The sequence below is a fragment of the Hyperoodon ampullatus genome (assembly GCF_949752795.1).
Source record: "Hyperoodon ampullatus genome assembly, chromosome: 8".
Taxonomy (NCBI): domain Eukaryota; kingdom Metazoa; phylum Chordata; class Mammalia; order Artiodactyla; family Ziphiidae; genus Hyperoodon; species Hyperoodon ampullatus.
The window spans coordinates 114752823-114777537 of NC_136921.1; the positions used below are offsets into that span (position 1 = coordinate 114752823).

The 24715-nt window shown below is 35.5% G+C and overlaps 1 protein-coding gene across 2 annotated transcripts in view; it reads right to left on the bottom strand.

Annotated features, from left to right (window-relative positions):
• OCA2 (OCA2 melanosomal transmembrane protein) overlaps window positions 1-24715 on the bottom strand; it is a gene marked incomplete at both ends in the record, with an annotated part of 172560 nt that overhangs the window by 43981 nt on the left and 103864 nt on the right. For both annotated transcript variants that reach the window (XM_079710371.1, XM_079710370.1), the window contains one exon: window positions 9665-9792. In XM_079710371.1, coding sequence (XP_079566497.1) covers window positions 9665-9792 — 128 coding nt within the window. The remainder of the gene's footprint in view (window positions 1-9664; window positions 9793-24715) is intronic.

Consider the following 24715-nt stretch of genomic DNA (forward strand, 5'->3'; position numbering starts at 1 on the left):
CAGAAATTCTGCAAGCGAGAAGGGAATGGCAGGACATATTTAAAGTGATGAAAGGGAAAAACCTACAACCAAGATTACTCTACCCAGCAAGGATCTCATTTAGATTCAACAGAGGAATTAAAATATTTACAGACAAGCAAAAGCTAAGAGAATTCAGCATCACCAAACCAGCTTTACAACAAATGCTAAAGGAACATCTCTAGGCAGGAAACACAAAAGAAGGAAAAGACCTACAATAACAAACCCAAACCAATTAAGAAAAAGGTAATAGGAACATACATATTGATTATTATCTTAATGTAAATGGATTAAATGCTCCAATCAAAAGACATAGACTGGCTGAATGGATACAAAAACAGGACCCATATACATGCTGTCTACAACAGACCCACTTCAGACCTAGGGAAATATACAGCCTGAAAGTGAGGGCATGGAAAAATATACTCCATGCAAATGGAAATCAAAAGAAAGTTGGAGTAGCAATTCTCATATCAGACAAAATAGACTTTAAAATAAAGACTATGATGAGACAAAGAAGGACACTACAAAATGATTTAGGGATCAATCCAAGAAGAAGATATAACAACTGTAAATATTTATGGACCCAACATAGAAGTACTTCAGTACATAAGGCAAATGCTAACAGCCATAAGAGGGTAAACTGACAGTGACACAATCATAGTAGGGGACTTTAACAACCCACTTTCACCAATGGACAGACCATCCAATATGAAAATAAATAAGGAAATGCACGATTTAAATTATACATTAAACCAAATGGACTTAATAGATATTTATAGGACATTCCATCCAAAAACAACAGAATACAATTTCTTCTCAAGGGCTCATGGAGCATTCTCAAGGATAGATCATATCTTGGGTCACAGATCAAGCCTTGGTATACATAAGAAAATAGAAATTGTATGCAATATCTTTTCCAACCCCAATACTATGAGACTAGATATCAATTACAGGAAAAAAACCTGTAAAAAATACAAACACATGGAGGGTAAACAATACACTAATAAATAACCAAGAGATAACTGAAGAAATCAAAGAGGAAATCAGAAAATACCTAGAAACAAATGACTTTGAAAACATGATGACCAAAAACCTATGGGATGCAGCAAAAGTGGTTTTAAGAGGGAAGTTTATAGCAATACAATCCTACCTGAAGAAACAAGATGTATCTCAAAAAACAACCTAACCTTACACCTAAAGCAATTAGAGAAAGAAAAACAAAACCCCCAAAGTTAGCAGAAGGAAAGAAATCATAAACATCAGATCAGAAATACATGAAAAAGAAATGAATGAAATGATAGCAAAGCTCAATAAAACTAAAAGCTGGTTCTTGAGAAGATAAACAAAATTGATAAACCATTAGCCAGACTCATCAAGAAAAAAAGGGAGAAGACTCAAATCAATGAATTACAAATGAAAAAGAAGTAATAACTGACACTGCAGAAATACAAAGGATCATGAGAGACTACTACAAGACCTATATGCCAATAAAATGGACAACCTGGAAGAAATGGACAAGTTCTTAGAAAAGCACAACCTTCTGAGACTGACCCAGGAAGAAATAGATAATATAAAGACACCAATCCCAAGCATGGAAATTGAAACAGTAATTAAAAATCTTCCCAGAACCAGATGGATTCATAGGCGAATTCTACCAAATATTTAGAGAAGAGCTAACACCCATCCTTGTCAAACTTCCAAAATATAGCAGAGGGAGGAACACTCCCAAACTCATTATACGAGGCGACCATCACCCTGATACAAAAACCAGACAAAGATGTTAAAAAAAAAAAAAAAGAAAACTACAGGCCAATACCACTGATGAACATAGCTGAAAAATCCTCAACAAAATACCAGCAAACAGAATCAAACAGCATATTAAAAAGATCATATATCATGATCACATGGGGTTTATCTGTGGAAGGCAAGTATTCTTCAATGTATGCAAATCAATCAATGTGATATGCCATATTAACAAATTGAAGGATAAAAACCATATGATAATCTCAATAGATGCAGAAAAAGATTTTGACAAAATTCAACACCCATTTATGATAAAAACCCTCCAGAAAGTAGGCATAGAGGGAACTTACCTCAACATAATAAAGGCCATATACAACAAACCCACAGCCAACATCGTTCTCAATGGTGAAAAACTGAAACCATTTCCACTAAGATCAGGAAAAAGACAAGGTTGCCCAATCTCACCACTATTAGTGAACATAGCATTGGAAGTTTTAGCCACAGAAATCAGAGAAGAAAAAGAAATAAAAGGAATCCAAATCAGAAAAGAAGTAAAGCTGTCACTGTTTGCTAATGACATGATACTATATGTAGAGAATCCTAAAGATGCTACCAGAAAGCTACTAGCGTCAATCAATGAATTTGGTAAAGTAGCAGGATACAAAATTATGCACAGAAGTCTCTTGCATTCCTATACACTAATGATGAAAAATCTGAAAGAGAAATTAAGGAAACACTCCCATTTACCATTGCAACAAAAGGAATAAAATACCTAGGAATAAACTTACCTAAGGAGACAAAAGACCAGTATGCAGAAAACTATAAGACACTGATGAAAGAAATTAAAGATGATACAAACAGATGGACAGATATACCATGTTCTTGAATTGGAAGAATCAACATTGTGAAAATGACTCTACTACCCAAAGCAATCTACAGATTCAATGTCATCCCTATAAAACTACCAAGAGCATTTTTCACAGAAGTAGAACAGAATATTTCACAATTTGTATGAAAACACAAAAGACTGCTCATATCCAAAGCAATCTTGAGAAAGAAAAACGGAGCTGGAGTAATCTGGATCCCTGACTTCAGACTATACTACAAATCTACAGTAATCAAAACAGTATGGTACTGGCACAAAAACAGAAATATAGATCAATAGAACAGGATAGAAAGCCCACATATAAACCCACGCACATATGGTCACCTTATTTTTGATAAAGGATGCAGGAATATACAATGGAGAAAAGAGATCCTCTTCAATAAGTGGTGCTGGGAAAACTGGACAGCTACAGGTAAAGAATGAAATTAGAACACTCCCTAACACCATACACAAAAATAAACTCAAAATGGAATAAAGACCTAAATGTAAGGCCAGACACTATAAAACTTTTAGAGGAAAGCATAGGTAGAACACTTTATGACATAAATCTCAGAAAGATCCTTTTTGACCCACCTCCTAGAGAAATGGAAATAAAAACATAAATAAACAAATGGGACCTAATGAAACTTAAAAGCTTTTGCACAGCAAAGGAAACCATAAACAGGAAAACCCAGAGGTGGGAGAAAGTATTTGTAAATGAAGCAACTGACAAAGGATTAATCTCCAGAATTTACAAGCAGCTCATGCAGCTCAATATCAAAAGGAAACAATCAACTCAATCCAAAAATGGGCAGAAGACCTAAATAGACATTTCTCCAAAGAAAATATACAGATTGCCAACAAATACATGAAAGGATGCTCAACATCACTAATCATTAAAGAAATTGAAATCAAAATTACAATGTGGTATCACCTCACACCGGTCAGAATGGCCATAATCAAGAAATCTAGAAACAATAAATGCTGGAGAGGGTGTGGAGAAGAGGGAACACTCTTGCACTGTTGGTGGGAATGTAAATTGATACAGCCACTATGGAGAACAGTATAGAGGTTCCTTAAAAAACTAAAAATAGAACTACCATATGACACAGCAATCCCACTACTGGGCATATACCCTGAGAAAACCATAATTCAAAAACAGTCATGTACCACAATGCTCAATGCAGCTCTATTTACATTGGGCAGGACATGGAAGCAACCTAAATGTCCATCGACAGGTGAATTGATAAAGAAGATGTGGCACATATATACAATGAAATATTACTCAGCCATAAAAAGAAATGAAATTGAGTTATTTGTAATGAGGTGGATGGACCTAAATTCTGTCATAGAGTGAAATAAGTCAGAAAGAGAAAAATAAGTACTGTGTACTAACATATATATATACGGAATCTAAAAAAAAAAAACAGGTTCTGAAGAACCTAGGGGCAGGACAGGAATAAAGACACAGACATAGAGAATGAACTTGAGGACACGGGGAGAGGGAAGTGTAAGCTGGGATGAAGTGAGAGAGTGGCATGGATATATATACACTACCAAATGTAAAATAGATAGCTAGTGGGAAGCAGCCACATAGCACAGGGAGATCAGCTCGGTGCTTTGTGACCACCTAGAGGGGTGGGAAAGGGAGGAGATATGGGGCTATATGTAAATGCATAGCTGCTTCATTTTGTTATAAAATAGAAACTAACACACCATTTTAAAGCAATTATACTCCAATATAGATGTTAAAAATAATAATAATAAAATAAAATAGGAAGACCTAGGTGCCAAAGGGAGCAAGAAGAAACCAGGAACCGAGAATTCAGTAAAAAGAAGCTTGTTGGAAATTGATTTTCTTCTGGCTAGTTGAGTAACCTGAGAAAGTTTTTAAAGGCTGGGAATTTTAAGGACATACACTTCTATAAGGGAAGAAGAGGATGATAATGAAAACAAAATATCTTTGTCACTGAGAGAATAGACATTTTTAGATGAAATGCAGTACAAACTAAATCTTAGAAACCAGTGTCTATAAGGATTCCCAGCTTTAAAAAAAAACATATTTCCAATGTAAGAGTTTATCCAATGCTTTAATATGGAAAAAAAGGAAAATTAATGAAATTAAAATTTCCTTTTTTTAAAGTCAAAAATTTTTCTAACTTTACCTAGACTAATGAAGAAAGCAGACAGAAGACGCAAATCATCAAAATCAGAAATGGAAAAGGGAATATCACTGATGACTTCACAGAAATAAAAAGTATTAGAGGCAATATTATAAACAACTTATACCAAAAATTAAGAAAACTTGGATGAAATAGACAAGTTCATAGAAGACAAAAATTGGTAAAATTTACTCAAGAAGAAATATTATACCTGAGTAGGCTGAAGAAATGGAATTAGTAAAATCAAACACAAAACCTTCCCACAATTTAAATTCCAGGCCCAGATGGCTTCACCGGAAACTTTTATTGAATATTTAAAAACAGCCCTTCACAAATTCTTCTACAAAGAATACTTCTGAACTCATTCTGTTATATTCATTCAGTGTTATGCTCATACCAAATCCAGACAAAACATCACATAAAAATAATAATGTAGACCAATATCCCACATGAATGTAGATGCAGAAATTCTCAACAAAATAATAGTAATCTGAACTCAACAACTTATTATACACCATGACCAAGTGAGATTTACTTCAGGAATGCAAAGTAGATTTAACAGCTGAAAATCAGTTAATGTAGTATACCATATTAATAGATTCAAATTGATAGATTCAATGTTAAAAATCATATAGTCATCTTAATAGATACAGATAAAACATTTGACAAAATCCAATATACATTACTGATAAAATTTCACAACAAACTAGGAATATATACTAACTTTATCAACCTAATAAAGGATATCTATTTTAAAAAACCCTATAACTAACATTATGCATAATGGTGAAAAACTGAATACATTTCCCCTAAGATCAGAAATAAGGTATGAACGTCAATACTCATCACTTCAACATTAAACTAGAAGTTCTGGCCAAAAAGACAGGAAAAAAAGAAAAAGAAGGGAAAAGGAGGGTATTTGGAGGAGAGAGAGGAGGAGAGTGTGAGCTAGTTAAAGGCATTCCAATCAGAAAAGAAATTAAAATGTCTTTATTTGCAGATGACATGAAAGAAAATTCTAAACAGCTACTAGACTAATAAATGGGTTCAGCAAGGTCACAGGACACAATGTTAATATTAAAAACTTAATTGTATCTCTATGTAATGTTAACATACAATCAGAATAAAGTTAAGAAAACAATTGTATTCAAAATAGCATCAAAAAATATAACACACATTTATAACCTTTATATACTACCTAAGGAGGCAAAATACCTGTACTCCAAAAACTGTAAGATGCTGATGAAAGAAGTCGAAGATGATAAACAGATGGAACGATATACCATGCTCTTTGGTTGGAAGAATCAATATTGTCAAAATGACTACACTACCCAATGCAATTCCTATCAAATTACCAATGGCATTTTTCACAGAACTAGAACAAACATTTTCTAAATTTGTATGGAGACACAAAAGACCCCAAATAGCCAAAGCAATCTTGAGAAAGAAAAACGGAGCTGAAGGAATCAGGCTCCCTGACTTCAGACTATAGTACAAAGCAACAGTCAGGAAAACAATATAGTACTGGCACAAAAACAGAAATATAGATCAATGGAACAGGATAGAAAGCCCAGAGCTAAACCCATGCACATATGGTGTATGGTCACCTTATCTTGGACAAAGGAGGCAAGAATATACAATGGAGAAAAGATAGTCTCTCCAAATAAAGACACAGACCTACTAGAGAATGGACTTGAGGATATGGGGAGGGGGAAGGGTAAGCTGTGACAAAGCGAGAGAGAGGCATGGACATATATACAGTACCAAACGTAAGGTAGATAGCTAGTGGGAAGCAGCCGCATAGCACAGGGAGATCAGTTCAGTGCTTTGTGACTGCCTGGAGGGGTGGGATAGGGAGGGTGGGAGGGAGACGCAAGAGGGAGGGAATATGGAAACATATGTATATGTATAACTGATTCACTTTGTTATAAAGCAGAAACTAACACACCATTGTTAAGCAATTATACTCCAATAAAGATGTAAAAAAAAAAAGATAGCCTCTCCAATAAGTGGTGCTGGGAAAACTGGACAGCTACATGTAAAAGAATGAAATTAGAACACTTCCTAACACCATACACAAAAATAAATCAAAGACCTAAACATAAAGCCAGACACTATAAAACTCTTAGAGGAAAACATAGGCAGAACACTCTGTGACATAAATCACAGCAAGATCCTTTATGACCCACCTCCTAGAGTAATGGAAATAAAATAAAAAATAAACAAATGGGACCTAATGAAACTTAAAATTTTTTGCACAGCAAAGCTTTTCTCCCATTCTGTGAGACAACCCACAGAATGGGAGAAAATATTTGCAAATGATGCAACAGACAAGGGAATAATCTCCAAAATTTACAAAGAGCTCATGTGGCTCAATATCAGAAAAACAAACGACCCACTGAAAAAATGGGCAGAAGACCTAAAGAGACATTTCTCCAAAGAAGACATGCAGATGGCCAAGAGACATATGAAAAGATGCTTAACATAGCTAATTATTAGAGAAATGCAAATCAAAATTGTGAGATATCACCTTGCACCAGTCAGAATGGCCATCATCAAGAAGTCTACAAAAAATAAATGCTGGAGAGGGTGTGGAGAAAAGGGAACCCTCCTACACTGTTGGTGTAAACTGGTGCAGCTACTATGGAGAACAGTATGGAGGCTCCTTAAAAAACTAAAAATAGAGTTACTATATGATCCAGCAATCCCACTACTGGGCATATATCCAGAGAAAACCATGGTTCAAAAGGACTTTTCCCCATATTTGCTTTTTAAAAAATTAAATACCTTTTCACACCTACTAGAATGTCTATAATCAAAAAGAATGGCATTATGTGACAGGGAGGATATAAAGAAACTGGAATCTACTACATTACTGATAGGAATGTAAAAATGGTACAGCCACTGTGAAAAACATTTTGGCAGTTTTTAAAAAATAATTATTTATTTATTATTTGGCTGCATCGAGTCTTAGCTGCAACACGTGGGGCCTTCATTGTGGCATGCGGGATCTGTCACTGCAGCATGCAGGCTCTTTGTTGCAGCGCACGGGCTTCTCTCTAGTTGTGGCATGCAGGCTCTAGAGCACGCAGCCTCAGTAGTTGAGGCGCGCAGCCTCTCTAGTTGTGATACTCAGGCTTCAGAGCATGCAGGCTCAGGAGTTGTAGCATGTGGGCTCAGTAGTTGTGGTGCATGGGCTTTAGAGTGCTTGGGCTCAGTAGTTGTGGTGCTTGGGCTTAGTTGCTCTGCAGCATGTGGGATCTTAGTTTCCCGACCAGGGATTGAACCTACGTCCCCTTCATTGGAAGGCAGATTCTTAACCACTGAACCACCAGGGAAGTCCAAGGCAGTTTCTTAAGAAGCTAAACTTATGATAAGACCTAACATCTACCTAAAAGAAATGAAAATATGTCCACATAAAGACATACACAAATATACACAGATGTTTATGAAAATAGGTGAATAAAATATGGTATATCCATATAGTGGAATGCTATTCAGCAATGAAACAAAATGAGACTAAGATATATACCAGAACATGGATGAACCTCAACATCATTATTCTAATTTAAAGAAACCAGACAGAAAATGGTACACAGTATAGCATTCCTTTTAGATGAAATGTACAGAAAAGGCACATCAATAGATAGAAAAAAGATTAGTGATTACCTAGAGCTGGAGTTAAGAGCTAGAATTAACTATAAATTGGTGTTAGGGTCATAGGGATAAAACGTTCAAAATTTACTAAAAATCATTAAACTGTAAAGTTAAAATGAGTGAATTTTATGGGATATAAATTATATCTTAAGTTGCTTTAAAAATTCCAGTGTTTATCCCATCAAGACAAAGAGAAGTATATGCCATAGAGAAGTATATGCCATTGAGAACAATACACCAAAACCCCAGATGAGATAGCAATTTACACCTTGAATAAACATGTAATTGAGGCAGGGACTCTCAAAAGCCAATCATGAAACAGTAGCCAACATTTTCCCCCCAGTAGTCCTCATATTCTGTGTGTAAAGAAGACTCAGAATAGAAAAGGTGACTTTTTGAGTAGGAAACTGATGAAGTAGAATATGATACATGAGTCCCTGACATATTTGGAGAGCCTATGTGAGTCATTTGATTACATCTATGCAATCCATTATGAGTTAAAGACATAGATTTCAATGATTCAAGGGACCTGTTTTTAAAAAATTAGGGAAAAAAAGCCAAAGTCTGAATCAAGAGAATAATGAATATTGAATGGGTCTGTCATCAATAAATTAATGTAATTAATTAAGGTAATTAATGTGAACCATTTGGACCCTTTGGGGAGTAGTAGTCTTGTACATCAGTAAAGCTTTGCATTTGAGGAGGACAGAAGTTTATAAATCAAGTCTCAAGATTAAAAAGTATTGTGAATAATTTTGTAACAATTATAACTAAATAAAACAATACATATTATTCATTCTTTTCTCTGATGTAGCTATTTCCATCATAACAGAATATTTACTTAAATATTACACAAAATGGAATAGATCATCAAGATAACATTTCCCTGTAAACTTTCTGTAAAACATTTTGCCCCAAAATTGGAGTAAATTCTATTGTACTTTGTAACAAATAAAATTAGTACAAGTTTACAAACCACAAACATTATTCAAGAAAAAAACCAGCAACCAAACAAATCAATTTATTAAATAATATTTAGGTGCCTGAGATAAAAATTGGTTTAACTTAAAATAGTCTAATTTCAACCCCCATAAGTTTCCACTTAGTGAATATGTAGAAAGACTTACAGACTTTGGGCTTTCTTCATTCACTAAATAAAATGTGAAATCTAAAAATCAGACAAGATCATACTGCAAAAGTTCAACTAAAGTCTTACCTCCATCAGAACAAAGAGTGCTGCAAAGAATAGAAGGGTTGCCCATTCTACTCTGTGTAGAATTATCTCAAAATCATGGATATCAGCTAAAATTAGCAACCAGATGGCACCCAGAATAGCAATCCACCCTGAAAAACAAATAAACAGAGTTACAGATGTAGTTCAATTGTTAAAACACTAATTCTTCATCTCCGGATTGCTTTCTTAACTTGAAGATAATTGATATTCTGCAAACTGAACATGCTTAAAACGTACAATTTGCATTTTGGATAATGTATATACCAAAGAAACCAACACAACAAGCAGGATAATTAATATATCCACCACCCCAGCAGTTTACTCATGCCACGTTCTTTTCTCCCTCTCCCGCCTCCTGTCACCAGACTCCACCCCCAGGAAACCATTCATTTCTTTTCTTAAATGCAATCATATAGTATGTATTTTTTATCAGACTGCTTCCATTCAGCACAATTATTTTAAGATTCTTCAGTGTTGGTGTGTGGACCAATAGTCATTCTTCTTTATTGTTTAGTATGGCATAGTATGTCTATGCCACAATGTACATACTCATTCACCTTGATGGGCATTTGCACTGCTTCCAGTGTTTGGCTATTACAAATGAATGTGCTATGAACTTTCATATAAATTACCTATATGTACATTATGCTTTCAGTTCCCTTGGGCCAATATCTAGGAATGGAATGGTTGGATCATATAATAGGCTAGTACTATGGAATATTTATGTTTTAAGAAACTGTGAGACTGTTTCCCAAAATGGTTGTAACATTTTACAATCCCACCACTAGTATATGAGAATTCCCGTTTCTCCATATTTTCAACACTTAGCTTTTTTGATTTTTGACATTACGGTGGGTATGAAATGGTATCTCATTGTGATTTCAAATTGTATTTCTCTAGTGACTAATGATGTTCAGCATCTTTTCGTGTACTTATCTGTCATCCATATATGTTCTTTTGTGAAGTTTTTGTTCAAATTGGCTGAACAAATTTTTTTCTGAGTAGAGCAAATAAAACTCAAAATAAGTAGAATAAAAATGTGCTGGATCAGAAATAAATGAAATAGAAAATAGAAAAATATTAGAGAAAAGCAATGATACCAAAACTTGGTTCTTTTAGAAGATCAAGAAGATTGATAAAACTTAGCCAGTCTAAATAGGACAAAAAGACAAAGGGGAAAAATGCTAATATCAAGAATAAGATCAGTGATATGGCTATAGATTATACAGGCATAAAAAGAGTACTAGTTTTCTATAGCTGCCATAATAAATTACTACAAATGTAGTGGCTTGAAATAGCACCTCCTTATTATATCACAGTTTTCATAGGTCAGAAGTATGATGAGCTTGGTTGGGCCTCTAGTTAGAGCTTCAAAACAAAGGCAAGATGTTGGCAGGCTGCATTCCTTTCTGGAGGCTTCAGGACAAAAACTGTTTCCCTGCTTATTTGGGTTGTAGACATAACTCAATTCAAACTGAGGTCCCCATTTCCTCACCTGCTGACACCCAGGAGTTGTTCTCAGCTTCTAAAGCCCACCGACATTCCCTAGCTCATGATCCCTTTCCTCTATCTTCAAATCCAGCAATGGTGGGTCAAGTCAAGTCACTCTCACAATTCAAATCTCTTCTTCTTCTGTTGTATCTCTCTAACTGACTCTCGTCTTTTCCACTTCCATTTTTTTTTCAGCTTACCCTTCCCCCTCCCCATATCCTCAAGTCCATTCTCTAGTAGGTCTGTGTCTTTATTCCTGTCTTACCCTCCACTTCCATTTTAAGGGCCTATGTCATTACATTGGTCACACCTGGATAATCCAGGAAAATGTCCCTATTTTAAGGTTTGTAACCTTAATTTTACCTGAAAAGTCCCTTCTATCATGTAACATAACATACACAGGTATTAACATCAAGAATTAGAATGTGGACACCTTTGAGGGACCATGTATAGATTATTTTGGGAAGAACTGGCATTTTAACAATATACGGTCTTCTTATCTATGAATGTGGTATATGTCTCCATATATTAAGGTCTCCTTTAGTTTTTCCTAAGAACATTTTGTAGAAATCCAAGAATTCATATGGAAATTCAAATGACCTAGAATAGCCAATACAATCTTGAAAAAGAAGGACAAAATTGGAGAACATACATTACCTCACTTCAAGACTTATTTTAAAGCTATGGTAATCAAAACAGTGTAGGATTACATAAATATAGTCAACCTGATCAATGGAGAGTCCAGAAATACACCCACAAGTTAAAGATCATCTGATTTGCAAGAAAAGTTCAACAATAGTTCAGTGAAGAAATTGTAATTTTTTCCATAAATGGTGCTGAAACAACTGGATATTCACAAGCAAAAATTTTTTTTTACTTTGATCGGTTTATTAAAGGGACACTCAGTGAGGGTGAGATGAATAGGAGTATCCTCTGATGTGTAAGAAGACTGGTCTTTCAAGAGTATGGAACTGGGTACACTTTGGAAAACAGAAATTAGGAAGGATAGTAGTAGACAAGGGGTACTTTGAATATACATCTTCAAATTCTGTAGGTCATATGCAATAACTATTGTTTTCCAGAAGATAATCTATATTTATGCCCTCAAAGGTAAAATAAGGGTAATAAAAAATTGGAATCAGCACATAAAATTTTAATATTCTTTTAAATGAAAGGTGGAGGATTGTCAAGAATTGTTGGTTGACAGGATACTTGATTCACCCAGATAATTCTTATTCAAGAGATTTTTCCCTTCAAATATGAAAACAATTGAAGTCTCAATGCTTTTCCTTTTGTAATGAATAGTTTTCTGCTTCTCCTTGGAGAACTCCTCTATCTTTCTGGTGGACAACAGTAACCTCTAACTTTTGAAGGTGTAATGGTTTAGTGAAAACCATACACAGAAATATCTATTAAATACACTGTTACAAGCAAGCACAAATCAGTTTGTGCAACCTGTTTCATTAATCTGATGATGTCATAATTCTTTGAACTTTTAGTTCACTTTGCAAGAAACATTAACAATGAACCAAAAGATGGCAAATATTCTAGTAAAATTCTGTGAGCCTTAGAGTTGACATCAGACACAGAATGTTTAGAGATGAAGTGTCGGGCCCTCTCCCTGATGAAAAGCAGAGCAGGCATCACGCCAAAAGTTTTTTTAGACCTCTTTGAAGTCCCTCCCTCCTGACTCTCCCAGCACCTCTCTCCACAGACAATCTTTGATTTGATTTCTGTCACTATTGATCAGAGGTTGGGAAGCTTTTGTAAAGGGCTAGAGGTAGTAAATATTTGAGGCTCTGTAGGCCATACACTTTGTTATAAATACTCAACACTGCTGCTGTAGCACTAAGGCAGCCATAGAAAATGTGTAAATGAATGGTTGTGTTGTGTTCCAATAAAAATTTATTTATAAAAACAGGCAGCAGGCCAGATTTGACCCATGGGCTGTAGTTTGTCAGAGCCTGCTACTTGCATTTTCTAGAGGTTTATATAAAAAATTGTATATGAGGACTTCCCTGGTGGCACAGTGGATAAGACTTTGTGTTCCCAATGCAGGGGGCCCAGGTTCAATCCCTGGTTAGGGAACTAGATTCCACATGCATGCCACAACTGAGTTCACATGCCACAACTAAGGAACCCACATGCTGCAACTAAGGAGCTGGTGAGCCACAACTAAGGAGCCCACAAGCTGCAACTAAGGAGCCTGCCTGCTGCAACTAAGACCCAGCACAACCAAATTTAAAAAAATTGTATATGCAGTATTTTTTGGTCTGACTTCTTTCATTCAGCATAATTATTATGAGATTTATCCATGTGGCAGTGTACATAAGTAGTCCATCCTTTTTATTGCTGAGTAGTATTCTATGGTTTGACTATGCCACAATTTATACATCCATTCACCTATTGATGAACATTGAATAGCTTGACTTGACTATGACAATGAAAACTGCAGTGAATATTTGTGTTCAATTGTTTGTATCATCATATACTTTAATTTCTCTTGGGATAATACCTAAAAGTGTAATGGTTGGAACATGTAGTGGATTTATGAATAACGTTTTTGAAAACTGCCAAACTGTTTCCCAAAGTGGTTATACCATCTTACAATTCTACCAGCGGTGTATGAGATTTCCAGTTCTTCCATATACTTGTCAACACTTAGTTTGGTTGATCTTTTTGACTTTATACATTCTAAGGTACATAGTGAAATGTCATGTGGTTTTACTTTGCATTTCCCTGGTGACTAGTGATATTCAGCATCTTTTCATGTGCTTGTCTGCCATCCTTTTATCTTCTTTGGTGAGGTGTCTGTTCAAAATATTCCCCATTTTAATTGGGTTGTTTACTCATTTTTGAGTTTTGAGAATTCAGAAAATGCATTCTAGATATGAGTCCTAGATGATTTACAGATATTTTCTCCTAGTTCATGGCTTGTCTGCTTTTTCTTAAAAGTTACTTGAAAAGCAGGAATTTATTATTTTGATAAAGTCCAATTTATGAAAATTTTCTTTTATGGATACATGCTTTTAGTGTATCTAAGAAAACTCCCCCGAGATCAAAGAAGTTTTTGCCTATGTCTATTCTAGAAGTTTTAAAGTTATAAATTTTACATTTAGGCTTATTGTCCATGTAGCTGACTTTTGTGTCAGCTCTTCTATATGCCACTCTTGGATGCCCGTTATGTGCCAGGCTCTGAGCTTAAGGGTTATGGATGGAAATGTAAGCAAGATACCATGTGGATTTCAAAAGGCTTACCATCCAGTGGAGAACACACATCTATAGGTAAACAGTTATACTGGATGCAACAGTGTGTGTACATACAAACAATTAGGGAGCAGCCAGAGAGAGTAACAATGTGATGGCTGAAATAAAGTTTCACAAAGAAGGTGATATTCAGGCAATATCTTAGAGGTTGAATGTAACTTTCCAGGTAAAGAGGGAAGGGGCATTCAAGACAAAGGTAAAAGTACATCCAAGGACAGAGCACTTAAGAAGGAAGATGTCAGAGTGACATCAGCAAAATGGTGAATAGGCAGTTCTAAGCTCTCATCCTCTATAGAAATATCCCCAAACAAGCAGAAACTATTAAAGCTGAGATCTAGCTTTTGCTATCGTTGTACTTATTTATTTATCTTGATTTTTAGCTTCTGACTTTCAAGGAAGTCTCTGTAAAAACACTAGCTGAACACACTAAGGAACACAGAATTCAGTGACCATGCATGACAAGAAATATAGCCTATGCAAAAATAGTTTGGGAAAGTCACAAAACAAATGGACTACTACAGCCTTCAGCAATAAAAAATAAAACCAGCAAACGCTGGGAAAAGGGCCAAGGAACAATTACCATAATATAATATTCAAATGTCCCATTTTCAACAACACAAGGCACACAAAGAAGTAGGCATGGAGGTGGTGCCCCAGGAGCATGCAGAGCTTTGTCTCCCAGTGAGAGGGCCCTGGTTCCACCAAATCCACACCTCAACTTAGCACTGGATCTGGGGCAGACAGGTCCTGGGAGAAGACTATCACAGAGAAAGTCTAGGTCTCAGGCAGCAATGCAGCCACCTCAAATCCTGCAGCCACAGTGCCCTGATCCACCCAGCCCCAGCCTACTCTACAGCACAGTCTTGCATTAGGTCTGGGATGAACACAATAGGGGAATGGATGGTACCTGGGCTGTTTCTGAGCAGAACCATGGCTTAATAGATCCGCTGTGACTGCAAGGGCCTTACTTGCTTCAGCAATTACCTCCTTTGGGGCAGGCCATGTACTCAAGGGCAACAGAACCTGATTGAACCGACCCTCAGGGCTTCTACTCCAACACTGGGGACCAGACCCCACCCAGGACAGGGGAACAACAGGCACAGAGCAGAGAGGAAGTCCCGCCTCACATCCTATACAGGCTTTACATCCCCCAACACCAACCACACACCTTATCAAGGGAATATTGGCTAGCACACCCTGAGGAAAAATAAAGCTTGCATCCATATCAAAACAAGACCTCCCACCAAAGACATTGGACATATACAGTCTACACAGGGAAACTCCCACACAAAAACACCCATTCAAGACCAGAGTAGGTAACTATTTCTCCTAAATTCATATAGACAGAAAGTAAAAAGTCAGAGGAAGTACTCCAAATTAAAGGAGAAAGAGAAATCCCCTGAAAAAATAAATAATGATACAAAGTTCATCAGCCTACCAGGTCCCAAGTTCAAAAAGGTGGTAAGAAAAATGCTAACTGAATTAAGAAATATTTTCAAGAGAATGCAGATCACTGTAACAAGGAACTAGAAACTATAAAGATGAACTAGTCAAAAATAGACAATTCAGTTACTGAGATAAAAACCAATCTAGAAACAATGAATAGCAGACTAAATGACACAGAAGAACAAATAAGTGATCTGAAAGATAGAATAATGGAATTCATCCAATCAGAACAGCAGACAGAAAGACTAATTTAAAAAGTGAAAGCAACATACAAGATCTATGGGATAATATAAACCATGCCAAGCTATGCATAATAAGAATTCAAGAAGAATGAGAGAGAGAGAAAGGGATTGAATGTATTTGAAGAAATCATGGCTAAAAACTTCCCAAACCTTAAGAAGAAAATGGATATCCAGTTACAGGAAGCACAGAAGGTCCCAAACAAGATGAACCCAAACAGACACACACCAAGACATATCACAATTAAAATGGCAAAAATTAAAGACAAAGAGAGGATTCTAAGGCAACAAGAAAAAAACAAAGAGTCAGTTACAAGGGAACCCCTATAAGATTATCAGCTGATTTCTCTGGAGAAACTTTGTAGGCCAGAAAGGAGTGGCATGATATATTTAAAGTCCTGCCAGGGAAAAACTTGCAACCTAGGATACTCTACCCAGCAACCTTATCATTTAGATTAGAAGAAGAAACTAAGAATTTCTCAGACAAGCAAAAACTAAAAGAACTCATCAATACTAAACCTATCCAAAAAGAAATATTGAAATATCTTCTCTAAATAGAAAAGAAGCAAGAATCCATAGGAAAGGGAAAATTCCAATAGGAAAGGCAAATATATAGTAAGGATCTTTTCTGACCACAACACTATGAGATTAGAAAACACTTAGAGAAAAATGGTTAAAACACATACACATGGAGGCTAAACAATATGTTACTAAACAATATGTTACTAAACAACCAATGGATCACTGAAGAAATCAAAGAGAAAAAAAAAATACCTAGAGACAAATGACAATGAAAATACAATGACCTAAAACCTATGAGATGCAGCGAAAGCAGTTACAAGAGGGAAGTTTATAGCAATACAATCTTACCTCAGGAAAAGAGAAAAATCTCAAATAAACAACATAATTAAAGGAACTAGAGAAAGAAGAATAAACAAACCCAAAGTTACTAGAACGAAGGAAATAAAGATCAGAGCAGAAATAAATACAACAGGGATGAAGGAAAAAATGGAAAAGACGAATGAAACTAAAAGCTGGATCTTTGAGAAGATAAACAAAATTGATAAAACTTTAGTCAGACTCATCAAGAAAAAAAAGGAGAGAACTCAAATCAATAAAATTAGAAATGAAAAAGGAGAAGTTACAACAGACACCACAGAAATACAAAGGACCATAAGAGACTACTACAAGCAACTATATGCCAATAAGTTGGACAACCTAGAAGAAACAAAATATTAGAAAGGTACAACCTTCCAAGCCTGAACCAGGAAGAAATAGAAAATATGAACAGACTAATCACAAGTACTGAAATTGAAACTGTGATTTAAAAAACTCTCAACAACCGAAGTCCAGGGCCAGATGAAGTCACAAGAGAATTCTATCAAACATTTGGAGAAGAGTTAACACCTATCCTTCTGAAATTATTCCAAAAAATTGCAGAGGAAGGACCACTCCCAAACTCATTCTATGAGGCCACCATCACCCTGATACCAAAACTAGACAAAGATATCACACAAAAAAATTACAGGCCAATACCACTGATGAACATAGTTGAAAATATCCTCAACAAATTACTAGCAAATCGAATCCAACAGCACATTAAAAGGATCATACACCATGATCAGGTGGGATTTATCTCAGGGATGCAAGGATTTTTCAGTATCTACAAATCAAGCACTGTGATACACTGCAACAAATTAAAGGATACAAAGCATATGGTCATCTCAATATCTGTAGAAAAAGGTTTTAACAAATTCAACACCCATTTATGATGAAAACTTTTCCAGAAAGTGGCCATAGTAGTAGCCTACTTCAACATAACAAAGGCCATATATGTATGACAAACCCAGAGCAAAAATCATTCTCAATGGTGAAAAACTGAAAGCATTTCTTCAAGATTAGGAACAAGACAAGGAGGTCCACTCTCACCACTTTTATTCAACAAAGTTTTGGATGTCCTAGCCATGGCAAATCAGAGAAGAAAAATAAATAAAAGGAATCCAAATCAGAAAATAAGTAAAACTCCCCTGTTTGCAGATGACACGATGTTATACACAGAAAATCCTAAAGATGCTACCAGAAAGCTACTAGAGCTCATCAATGAACTCGGTAAAGTTGCAGGATACAAAATTAATACACAGAAATCTCTTGCATTCCTACACACTAACAATGAAAGATCAGAAAGAGAAATTAAGGAAACAATCCCATTTACCATCACATCAAAAAGAATAAAATACCTAGGAATAAACCACCCAAAGGAGGCAAAAGATCTATACCCAGAAAACTATAAGATACTGATGAAAGAAATCAAAGATGACACAGACGGAGACATATACCATGTTGTTGGATTGGAAGAATCAATATTGTCAAAATGACTACACCACCCAAAGCAATCTACAGATTCAATACAATCCCTATTAAATTACCAATGGCATTTTTCACAGAATTAGAACAAAATTTTAACAATTTTTATGGAAACAAAAAAGACCCCAAATGGCCAAAGCAATCTTGAGAAAGAAAAATGGAGCTGGAGGAATCAGGCTCCCTGACTTCAGACTATAGTACATAGCTACAGTCATCAAAACAGTATGGTACTGCCATAAAAACAGAAATACGGGTAAATGGAACAGGACAGAAAGTCCAGAGATAAACCCAAGCAACTATGGTCACATAATCTATGATAACAGAGACAAGAATATACAGTGGAGGAAAGACAGCCTCTTCAATAAGTGGTGCTGGGAAAACTGGACAACTACAGGTAAAAGGATGAAATTAGAACACTCCCTAACACTATACACAGAAATAAACTCAAAATGGAGAAAAGACCTAAATTTAAGGCCAGATACTATAGAACACTCTCTGACATAAATCCCAGCAATATCTTTTTTGACCCACCTCCTAGAGTAACGAAAGTAAAAACAAAATAAACAAACGGGACCTAATTAAACTTAAAAGCTTTTGCACAGCAAAGGAAACCCTAAACCAAACAGAAAGACAGCCCACAGAATGGGAGAAAATATTTGCAAATGAAGCAACCGGCAAGGGATTAATCTCCAAAATATAAAAACAGCTTGTGCAGCTCAATAGGAAAAAAGAAACATCCCAATCAAAAAATGAGTGGCAGTTCTCCAAAGAAGACATACAGATGGCCAAAAAGAACATGAAAAGATGTCACTAATTATTAGAGAAATGTAAATCAAAACTACAATGAGGCATTACACCAGTCAAAATGGCCATCATCAAAATGTCTACAAAGAATAAATGCTGGAGAGGGTGTGGAGAAAAGGGAACCCTCCTACACTGTTGGTGGGGATGTAAATTGGTACAGCCACTATAGAGGACAGTATGGAGGATCCTTAAAAAACTAAAAATAGTGCTACCATATGATACTGCAATCCCACTCCTGGGCATATATTTGGAGAAAACCATAATTTGAAATGATATATGCACCCCAATGTTCATTGCAGCATTATTTACAATAGCCAGGACATGGAAGCAACCTAAATGTCCATGGACAGAGGAATGGATAAAGAAGATGTGGTACATATATACAATGGAATATTACTCAGCCATAAAAAAGAATGAAATAATGCCATTTACAGCAACATGGATGGACCTAGAGATTGTCATACTGAGTGAAGTAAGTCAGACAGAGAAAGACCAATATTATGTGATATCACTTATCTGTGGAATCTTAAAAAATGGTACAAATTACAAAACAGAAATAGAGTCATAGATGTAGAAAACAAACTTATGGTTACTGGGGGGAAAGTGGAGGGCGGGGGAGGGATAAATTGGGAGATTGGGATTGACACATACACACTACTATATATATAATCGATAACTAATAAGGACTCACTGTATAGCACAGGGATCCTTTTTCAATACTCTGTAATGACCTACATGGGCAAAGAATCTAAAAAAAAAGAGTGTATATATGTACACGTATAACTGATTCTCTCGGTGTACAGCAGAAACCAACACAACATTGTAAATTAACTATACTCCAATAAAATAAAAAAAACATGAAGTGGTGTAGGAAAGCTGAACAGCTGCATGTAAAAGAATAAGTTTAGAACATTTCGCACACCATATTCAAAATATATACTCAAAATTGTTTAAAGACCTAAATGTAAGACATGACACCATAAAACTATTAGAAGAGAACATAGGTGAAACATTCTTTTTTTATGTTATTGAGTATAGTTGATTTACAATGTTAATTTTTGCTGTGCAGCAAATTGATCCACTTATACATATTTTTCATATTCTCTTCCATTATGGTTTTTCATAGGATATTGAATATAATACCTTGTGCTATATGGTAGGAACTTGTTGTTCATCCATTCCATATATATAATAATTTGCATTTGCTAACCCCAAACTCCCAATCCTTCCCTCCGCCACCTCTGCCCCTTTGGCAACCACAAGTCTGCTCTCTATACCTGTGAGTCTGCTTCTGTTTCATAGATAAGGTGAAACATTCTTTGTCATAAATTGAAGCATTATTTTCTTAGATCAGTCCCCCAAGGCAAAAGAAATAAAAGCAAAGATAAACAATTGGGACATAACCAAACTTAAAAGCTTTTGCTGTCCTTTGCTGTTCATATGGAATGGGAGAAAATATTTGCAAACAATGTGGCTGACAAGAGGTTAATACCCAAAATATTCAAACAGCTCATACACTCAATATCAAAAAAATCAAACAACACAATCAAAAATGGGCAGAAGACCTAAATAGACATTTTTCCAAAGAGGACATGCGGGTGTCCAACAGGCACATGAAATGATGTTCAACATTGCTAATCATCAGGGAAATGCAAATCAAAATCACAGTGAGATATCACCTCACACCTGTCAGAATGGCTACCATCAAAGAACACAAATAAGGAATGCTGGCAAGGATGTGGAGAAAAGGGAGCTGATGGTGCGAATGTAAATTGGTGCTGCCACTGTAGAAAACAGTACAAAGATTCCTCAAAAAAATAAAAATAGAACCACAATATGACCCAGAAATTCTACTCCTAAGTATACATCTGAAAAAACAAAACTACTAATTTGAAATGATACATGCACCCCAATATTCATAGTAACATTATTTACAATAGCCAGGATATAGAAGCAACCTAAGTGTCCATGATGAGATGAATGGATAAGGAAGATGTGGTATATATATACGGAGAAATACTACTCAGCCATAAAAAATAGTGAAATTTTGCCATTTGCAGCAATATAGATGGACCTAGAGAATATTATGCTTCGTAAAATAACTCAGACAGAGAAGACAATTGCTATATGATATCACTTATATGTTGAATCTAAAAGAATAGTACAAATGAATCTACATAGAGAACAGGAACAGACTCACAGACACAGAAAATAAACTTATGGTGAACAAAGGGAAGAGAGAGAGGGGAGGGACAAACTAGGGGTATAAGATTAAAAGATACAAATTACTATATATAAAATAGCATAAGCAAAATCCTTAAGGAACAAGGATTTACTGTATAGCACAGGAAATTATAGCCAATATCTTGTCATAACCTATAATGGAACATAATCTGCAAGAAACAAACAAACCAAAAAAAAAAAAAAAACTGAATTACTATGCTGTACACCTGAAACTAATGCAATACTGTAAATCAAGTATACATCAATAAAAAGAAAGGAAAGAAGGAAGGAAGGGGCCAATGGACTAGAATAGAGAGCCTAGCCCTGAAGTAAACTCTTGCAAATATGGACAAGTGCTCTTCAGCAAAGGTGCCAAGCCCACTCAGTGGAGAAAGGACAGTCTCTTCAACAAATGGTGTTGGAAAACTGAATATTCACATGCAAAAGGATGAAGTTAGAACCTTATATTACACCATATACAAAAATTAATTGAAAACAAATTAAAGACTTAAATGTAAGACCAAAAACTATAGAACTCCTAAAGGAAAACTTAAGGGAAAACCTTCATGACATGGAACTTGGCAATGTTTTCTTGGCTATGACACCAAAAGCCCAGGCAACAAAAGCAAAAATAGACATATGGGACTACATGAAACTTTAAAACTTTTGTGCATCAAAGAACACAATCAACAGAGTGAAAAGGCAACCCATGGAATGGGAGAAAATATCTGGAAATCATATATCTGACAAGGGGTTAATATCAAATATATATAAAGAACTCCTATAGCTCAGCAACAAAAAATCAAATAACCTAATTTTAAAATAGGCATAGGACCTGTACAGACATTTCTCCAAAGATGATATACAAATGGACAACAAACATGTGAAAAGCTTTCTCAACATCACTAATCATTAGAGAAATGCATATCAAAATGACAATGAGAAATCATCTTTCACCTGTTAGGATGACTACTATCAAAAAAGCAGAAAAACAAGTGTCGGTGGGGATGTGTAGAAATTGGAACACTTACGCACTGTTGGTGTTTGTAAAGTGATTCAACCACTATGGAAAATGGTATGGAGGTTCCTCAAAATACGTAAAAGTGTAACAACCGTATGATCCAGCAATCCCTCTTCTGGGTATATATCCAAAAGAATTGAAGCAGGGTCTCAAAGAGATATTTGCATACCCTTGTTCACAGCAACATTATTCACAATAGCCAAGAGGTAGAAGCAACCCAAATATTTATTGATGGATGAATGGATAAACAAATTTGGTGTATTCATACAATAGAATATAATCCAGACTTAAAAAGGAAAGAAATTCTATCTCATTCTACAGCATGGATGAACCTTGAGGACTTTATGCTAAGTGAAATAAGCCAGTCACTAAAAGATAAAGACTGTATCATTCCACTTATATGAGGTATCTAAAGTAGTCAAATTCATAAAAACAGAAAGTAGAATAGTGGTTACCAAGGCATTTAATGAATAAAGGTTTCAGATTTGCAAGATAAAAAATTTTGCAGATCTGTGTCACAGCAATGTGAATATACTTAAAGCTACTAAACTGTACACTTTAAAATGGTTAATATGGTGAAGAAGAAGAAAAAGAAGGAGGAGGAGGGGAGAGAGGGAGGGGGAGGGAGAGGGGAGGAGGAGGAGGAAAGAGAGGAGGAGGAAGTGGAGGAGGAGAAGGTAGGGGAGGAAGAGGAAAAGAAGGAAAAGAAATCAAACAAATTCTTAAGCTGAAAAGTACAATAACTGACACAAAGATTCGCTAGAGTTCAAAAGAAAACTTGAGCAGGTAGTAGAAAGAAGTAATGAACTTAAAAATAGGACAATTGGAAGCATTGAGTCTGAGGAGCAGAAAGAGTAAAGAAAAGTGAACACAGACCATCAAATGGACCAACATACACATAATGGGAGTTCCAGAAGGACAAGAGAAAGGGGCAGAGGGAATATTTGGAGAAATAATGGCTAGAACGTCCCAAATAAGAGAACAGAAATAAAATAGAGAATAGCAACAAAACTAAAAGTTGATTCTTTCTAAAGATCAACTAAATTGACAAACTGTTAGCTAGACTCACAAAGAAAAAAGAGAGAAGGAAACAAACTAAAATCAGAAATTAAAGTGGGGACATTACTACTGACCTTACAGAAATGTAAAAAATTATGAGATTATTATTAATAGTTGTACATCAACAAATTAGATAACCAGATGAAACTGACAAATTTATAAAAATACACAAATTGCCTAAACTGACTCAGAAATAAATATATATCTCAACAGACCTAAAACAAGTAAAGAGATTGAATCATTAGTCAAAAACCTCCCAACAGAGAGTAATGCAGAAGCAGATGGCTTCACTGGTGAATTCTACCAAACATTTAAAGAAGAGTTAAGCCAAGTCTTCTCAAATGCTTCCAAAAACAGAAGAGGAGGGAATACTTCCTAATTCATTCTAAGAGGCCATCATTACCCTAATACCAGAGCCAAATAAAGACATCAAAAGAAAAGAACATTACAGACCACTATCCCTTATGAATACAGATTCAAAAATCCTCAAAAAATACTAACAAGTGGAATCCAATGGCATATTAAAAGGGTTTATCCCAAGAATGTGGTCAACATAGGAAAAATCAGTGTCATACACCATATTAATAGGATGAAGGGGAAAAAAGAATATGCTTAACTCAATTGACATAGGAAAGGTATTTGACAAAATCCAACATCCCTTCATGATTAAAAATACTCAGAAAACTAGCAATAAAAGGGAAGTTACTTCATCAACACAATAAAGGAACTTTATGAAAAACCTACAGCTAACATCATACTCATTGGTGAAAGGAAGAAAGCTTTTTGTTTAAGATCAAGGACAAGATAAGTATGTCCACTTTTACCACTTCTATTCAACATTAAACAGGAACCTCAGTGCCGAGCAATTAAGCAAGAGAAAGAAACAAAAGCTACCTGATTGGAAAGGAAGAAGTAAAACTAACTATTAACAGGTTACATGACCCTCTACATAGAAAATCTCAAAGAATCCAGAAGAAAGCTGCGAACACAGACAATTTGCAGTGTATGAGATCAACACACAAATATCAGTTGTGTTTCTATACACCTGCAATAAACAATCTGGAAAAAAATTTAAGAAAGCAACTGCATTTCAAGAGCATCTAAAAGAATAGAGTACCT